Source organism: Myotis nattereri (genome assembly GCF_964212035.1).
Source record: "Myotis nattereri genome assembly, chromosome: 16".
NCBI lineage: Eukaryota > Metazoa > Chordata > Mammalia > Chiroptera > Vespertilionidae > Myotis > Myotis nattereri.
Window position 1 is genome coordinate 26,454,688 of NC_138091.1, and position 6,702 is coordinate 26,461,389.

The 6,702-nt window shown below is 42.0% G+C and overlaps 1 protein-coding gene across 1 annotated transcript; it reads right to left on the reverse strand.

Moving 5' to 3' along the window:
* Window positions 1–646: 646 nt before the first annotated feature.
* TEFM (transcription elongation factor, mitochondrial) lies at window positions 647–5,539 on the reverse strand. Its single transcript, XM_081109607.1, has 4 exons — window positions 5,464–5,539; window positions 4,268–4,731; window positions 2,280–2,429; window positions 647–1,467 (listed from the first exon to the last, which is right to left on the reverse strand). Exons 1-4 carry the CDS (start codon window positions 5,492–5,494, stop codon window positions 1,030–1,032), a joined length of 1,083 nt encoding a protein of 360 aa, XP_080965733.1. The 5' UTR covers window positions 5,495–5,539; the 3' UTR covers window positions 647–1,029.
* Between the last annotated feature and the right edge of the window lie 1,163 nt (window positions 5,540–6,702).

Consider the following 6,702-nt stretch of genomic DNA (forward strand, 5'->3'; position numbering starts at 1 on the left):
CCAAACTCCTAAGGAGTTACGAGGTGCTGAGAGGACTTCCATTTATTTTACACTAGAGGCCCGTTGCACAAATTCATTCATTGGTGGGGTCCCTTGGCCTGGCCTGCACCAGTGCACGAATCTGTGCACCAGGCCTCTAGTATGTATATAAAATCTTTGGTTAATCTCTTCCCGCCCTCCCCCCTTCCCTCTGAGATTCATCTGTCTGTTCCATGTTTCCATATCTGTGCATTGAGTGTCTGCCCCCTGGTGGTCAATGTGCGTCATAGCTACCAGTTGAACAGTTGCTTAGGCTTTTATATATATACATATTTATGATTATTTGAATTTCCCCCCAAAAGTATATTTCACTTTTAGATTAAAGAAACGGCTTAATGCTTTGACATCAGAGAGTTGGGTTCAGTACAAGTGAGATATAATGACGGTCTGAAATAAGGCAGATACAATGGAAAATGGAGAGATGTGTAAAAGTGCTACTTTTAAGAAGAGATGGTCTGTCAACTAAAAGATTTCAAAGGAAGATAGTGGTCCTACTAGACAAAGTTGTTTATTCTGGGCTTGAGATTGAGCTGATGAAAATCACCTTTTGGAGGCTGTGCATCAAACCACATTCTATTAACAGAATAAGAAGAGGATTCCACAAGTTGTGTTATCAATTATATTTAGCTTTATTCCCACAACGAGCACCACCCGGAAAAATTCATTCCCCTTTTCAGCAAATTCTTTAATATAGATGATATTTGCTTTTAAAGGAAGATAACTTTGTTTCTTATTTAGACTGTTTAGGAAATATCTTACTGTTTAACACTTAAACCTAAAAGGTAGAAAATCTCACAAAGATATTTATGGACTTGGCCTTGGCTTATTGTATAAACCATCCAAGAGCCAAAAATCTGACTTTAAACATTAAATACACTCAAACCATGTTTTCTTTTCCATTAACATGGATGTCAAAACTTTTGTGTGTTTTTTTACAACTTTAAAGCTAATAAATATAACAGAGCAGATTGTATGTTAGTGATCAGAATTTTAAGGTTCATTGTCAAACACTGCCAATTCATAGAAGGCAACAGCTTGTAATAATGAATCATATAACTCTTCTATTCTGTACTGGTCAGTAGCTGAAAACATGTGTCTGTAGTGGACTATCTTATCTGACGGGAAGAATACCCGCGGCTCTTCCTTCAGCACAGCGTCTAAGAGGAACTGCTTCACTAGTTCTTTTCCACTAGTGCGGCTGTCACCCAGCATCAGCTGAAAGTGCTTCCCCACTGCATTTCGATTCATGCTCAGCACCTGATGCTGGCCACACTGGGCAAAAGTTGTGTTTAATAAGGCATACAGCATGGCTTCCATGATATGCAAGTGTAGCAGTATAGGAAACAGAGTTGAGCTCTGAAGGGAAAGTCCTGTTTTTTCCAGAACATAGAAGTCAGCTTTGGGCATCTTTGAAATGACCGGAGAAATCTTTAAAGAACAAAATAAAATAAGTGAGTAGAAGTAAATCAGTACATTTTATTGTCTGGGTCCCCTCTGTCCCACTTCTATTTTAAAAATAAAATTACATAACTTACATTATTTTGCTATTGACAATTTTGAAGTAATTGAAAAAACATGGGAGAATCAGAACAGCAAAATTCTGGTAATGGTTCTATCAGGCACCTGATAAGCTAAGACAAACCATTTAGTCCTAAGTACTACTTTCCTCTTCTGTAAAATGGGCTTGTAATTTCTAAAATCTATATTGACTTTAAGATTAGACAAGTTAAAACTGTTTTATTAACCTTTTAACAAGTTCTACAGTAAAGCATAGGGTTAGAAAAATTAGCCTAAAATCAATCCCCTTATAACTGACTGACTGCATCAAGTGTTTGATCGAAACAGTTTTCAATGGCGTATTACAGTTTTCAATTAGGATGATAATTACTGCCCATCTCACAAACTTTCAAAGACTCAAATGAGACAAAGTTAGTATTTAAAAATAAGCTTTCCGAATATAGTGATGAAATTCTATAACATTTAGAATCAACTTTAGCATTGTTTTTTTTTTTTCAGTATCTGCCTTTGATACATAGACATTTCTTGAAATAAATGAAGAAATTAAATTAAAAAAATATTAAATTTAAAAAAAAATCGATGATGGAAAACATAATTGGAATGGGTAAAAGTACCAAAAGAAAATCTCTCCTTACTATTTTATTAGATTCTTTTCAGGACCAGTAGATTAAACTATACAAGGATCTTTAGCAGGTAGGAATTTGGAGGTGTTACTGCCTTACCTCTTCTAAATAGACAGATGATGTGTATGTTCCTTTCACCAACTGGCAACATTCTTTATGCTGCCAGTCCAGCACTGCCAATTTGCGATCAAGGTGAGCCCAGGCAATTCTCCGAGTACCAAAAACAATGGATACGATACTGTTAACTGCCTAAAACAAAAAGGCTGGTTTCACTGCAAGTGTAAACATTTTAACAGATACAAAATGTAAGTGACAGACTCAGAAAGCCAAATTAGTTAATGTAATAGAAATACATTTATGGTTTATAAACTGAGAATTGTGAAAGACATGCAGGAGTAATTAAAAGGTAACTAGTAGCAGTCAGTTCTCAGCACATAGCTCAAAGTAGGCATTCAAATGTTGCTGGGGACTGCTAGAGGCGGGGGAACCAGGAACACAGCCGTACATGGTAAGAAATGCCATAACAATATTTACACTGTAGAGAAAAGAAATGGTCAGGAAAGACTGGAGGACTAAGAGAATGAGTAAAATGGTAAGCAGGAAGTTATCTCACCCAGATGTCCACTTAAAAAGTTTGACACCTCAGGCTCAGCAAGTGGATTAAAGAGTACAAGTGGGAAAAGGGCAGAGGGGAACACAGATTTCTGCAAAAAGTAACTTGCTTTATCCTGAGCCACAGAGAAGCCAGCAAAGCATATACCATTCAGGAGTAACAGCTTTACATTTCAGAAGGATCAGGGACAGCTGTGTGGAAGATGGACCAGAAGAGATAGACTAGAGGTAGGGATTTGTGTTAGGTACCTGTTATATGACAAAGTATTAAGAATCTAAGACAGTGACAATGAGAAGGACAAGAAAGAGATCAGAGATAATGGGAGTAAGATTGTTATGTGGGATGAGCAAGGGGCCTAGGATAACTGCGATTGTATTGCAGTAACTATATGGCATCATTAATCAAGATGATCTTAGGAGGTGGGTCAACTTGGGAAGGTTGGGGGAGATGAGTTTTTTAATGTATTGAGTTCAGGTTGCCTTTGAAGAGGACATGTGTAACAGATAACCGGATGTATGGATTTAGCTCTGTGCCAAGTCTGGGCTTCACCTCACTCCCACATGGCTCCTTTAGTTATACAGACAATATACATTAACATGATCTACAGATACAGAGATAAGCAGGAACATTTGTAATTCTATAGTCATCTCCCTTTTACTGCTAAAGAATGGGTAAATAAGCATGAAAGGCAAAATAATTTGGTGAGGATTACAAAATAAAGGCAAAATATGTTGGAAGCCCAAAAAGCTACAAAATACAGGCCTTCTGTCTGGCTGGTGTGGCTCAGTTGGTTGAGCATTGTCCCATACACCAAAAGGTCGCTGGTTCGATTCCGATCAGGGCACATGCCTGGGTTGTGGGCTGATCCCCAGTAGGGGGCGTGCATGAGGAAGCCAACTGATGTTTCTCTCTCTCTCTCTCACTCTCTAAAATCAACAAAAAACATTTTTATTTTTATTTCTTTTAAAGGGGGAAGAAAATAACTTTAAATGCTGCTGGAAAGACGTTCGAGAGTCACTCTTTGGCATAGCTCATCTTTGCATCCTAATTTCTGATTACTCCTAACATAACTGTCAGATACAGCCAGATATCTCAACATCCCTTTTAAATAAACTTTGCACAGACCTACTTCTACATCGCTGTTTTGCCTCCTAGAATGCCCTCCTCTTCCCACTAGCCTAATTCTCTCCCTCAAAGATACAAGTTGAGTTCTCCCAGTAAACTTTCCCCAACAGTTACAGCCCACAGTTCTCTCCTCTGAAGGAATGGCTGATGTACTATTTGTATATCTCATTCTTTGGTATCGATCACATACTATTTTGTATAGTGGGTTATCTATTAATATATGTATCGCTGAACCCAACTGAATTATAAGCTGCCTGAGAGCCCTTAGTGCCCAGAATAGTTCTTTGCACAGTAGGTTCTAAAATATTTAGACAGTATAATCGACATGAATAAAAAAGGGTATATATACCTTAAGTCTCTCTCTTTCTATTTCTGGTTTGAGGAGCTTTTTTAAGAGCCGGTTTTCCTGTGACTTTTTCTTTTTCACTTCAGTCTCTGGACAAAGGATGGAGTTACAAATCTGTACGGTAGTTTTATACTGGAACAAGGGCACATTCATTACACTCTCCAAATTCTGGAATGGCCCAAACTTTTTTCTGTGCTCTACAAGATTGAGGGACTTTCTTCCACGAAGTAATTTGAAAGCTTCGAGTTCATTATTAGATGCTGTATTCAACACATGCAATATGGAAGCCTGTTGTTCCGAAGAGAAGAGCTTGTCAAGTGCCTTCCCAGACTCCTTTGTCGTTTTGTCACAAAAAGCAACGTCGGGAATACTTTTCTTGGATGCGGTGGATTTTTTCCGACAGCAGGAATTATGCAGGGCTTGGAACGAGGCCCATCCTAATGGTACTGGAAAAAATCTCCACCTCCCTACAAGGAAAATTTAGCAAAATGTGAGTTGGGATGTTCTAGACCTAGACTTTCCCATAATTTAAGAACCAGTGGACCATCTTAAGTTCTCCTGGAGAATCATTATTAAAATAAGTTGTTTAAAAACCGTATCTACATATAATTAAACAACAGGGCTTTTTGTTGTTTTTACTCACGAGATAGCTTCTGATTTTTATGGCTATGTCCTAAGCTTTACAACCTAGAAATCTTATTTTATGTCCATCAAGAAGCATGGGTTTTTAAACAATAATTTCGACGGCTTCACATTTTTGACATTTGTAACTTTAGAGGAATCTCTTTGTAATTAACCTCTCTTGTTATGGACATTTATTTTCCCTCCATTTTGTAAAATTAAAATGTTTTAGCGGAGTGGTAGATAGAAGAGCGGTTTTTATTTTCTTCTGCACACTTCTCAAGATTCCTACCATGCTTAAGGGTCTGCAGGCGGAGGGAAACCCGCGTAGGGAAGACTTCTGTAAACCAATGGGAAGCCACTGACACCGCAGCCACAGGAGAGCCAAGCAGCCAGGGGCGAGCAAGCGGCGGGGACTCCGCCCCCCGCCCGCCACCCAGTCGGGGAAGGAGCCGCTCGTGGACCCGTGACCCAGAGGAGCTCGATCGCGCCGTCGGCTCAGCGGGGCTTCCAAGAGGAGACCTGGGTCTGGGACTCGGGGCGGACGGGAAGCGAACCCAGTGCTGCAGGGACCCTACCTCCCGCCATGAGGACACTAGGGACGTTCATTTTCCGAGTCAAACGAGTACGTCCCCACCGTTCAGTCCTCCTCCACTGACTTCCGGTTCCTGTGTGCATCCCCCAAAAGAGCCCGGCCTTTCCGCAGAACGATTCTGGCCGCAGCGGCGTTCCGGGCCCGCCCAGGTGTGAGCCCGGAGCGGTGGGGGGGCCGCGGCTGGGCTGCGCCGCGGGGTGAGCGCCCGGGGGAGCTCCACGCCGCGATCCCGAGCCCTGGGTGGTCCGCAGACTTACTCCACTGCCTCCGGGAACGTGGAGGGAAGGAAGGAAGCGGGTGAGGCGCCGAATGTGCTTGAATGCGGGGGACGGGGGCGGGGGGGGGGGGGCGCCACCAGGTACCCGGAGCCTCCGAGGTGTTCGTGCCGTCGGACTGGAGGTGTCTGTCGATGGCGAACCTTTTGAGCTCGGCGTGTCAGCATTTTGAAAAACCCTAACTTAACTCTGGTGCCGTGTCACATATAGACATTTTTTGATATTTGCAACCATAGTAAAACAAAGACTTATATTTTTGATATTTATTTTATATATTTAAATGCCATTTAACAGAAAAATCAACCAAAAAAATGAGTTTGCGTGTCACCCCTGACACGCGTGTCGTAGGTTCGCCATCACTGGAACAGCTCTAGCCTCCAGAGAACCGGCCGTGGGTGGACGGTGAGGCTGGATGAGGTGAGGGGGCGGAGCAGGGGAGGCGCTGGGGAGCCAGTGTGTCTTCCCTGGGGACTGGCAACCCTAGGAACTGAACTTGGGAGATAGGAGGAGAATGGCAAGGATTCTTTCTAGGAAATGGGGAGACTACAGTGGTTCTCAGCCTTCCTATTGCCGCGACCCTTTAATACAGCTCCTCATGTTGTGGTGACCCCCAATTTCACTGTTACAAATTGAACATAACTAAAGCATAGTGATTAGTCACAAAAACAATACGTAATTATATATGTGTTTTCCGATGGTCTTAGGTGACCCACAGGTTGAGAACCGCTAGTTTAGCTAGTTTTGTGAAAAACAGGGACCTCAGGAGGAAGGTGGCTTTTGGAGGCAAAGCTGGTGCATTTGTGTTTTTACCAGAGGGCAATGCAGGGTGGATAGTGTCCAGGGGGCCGTGGGGATGGGAGGGATTGTAAGTGTTCGTAAGGAGTACTCATGGGAATTCTACAAAGCCAGCTGGTTTCTGGGGAACCTAGGAATCTAACAAGAAATAA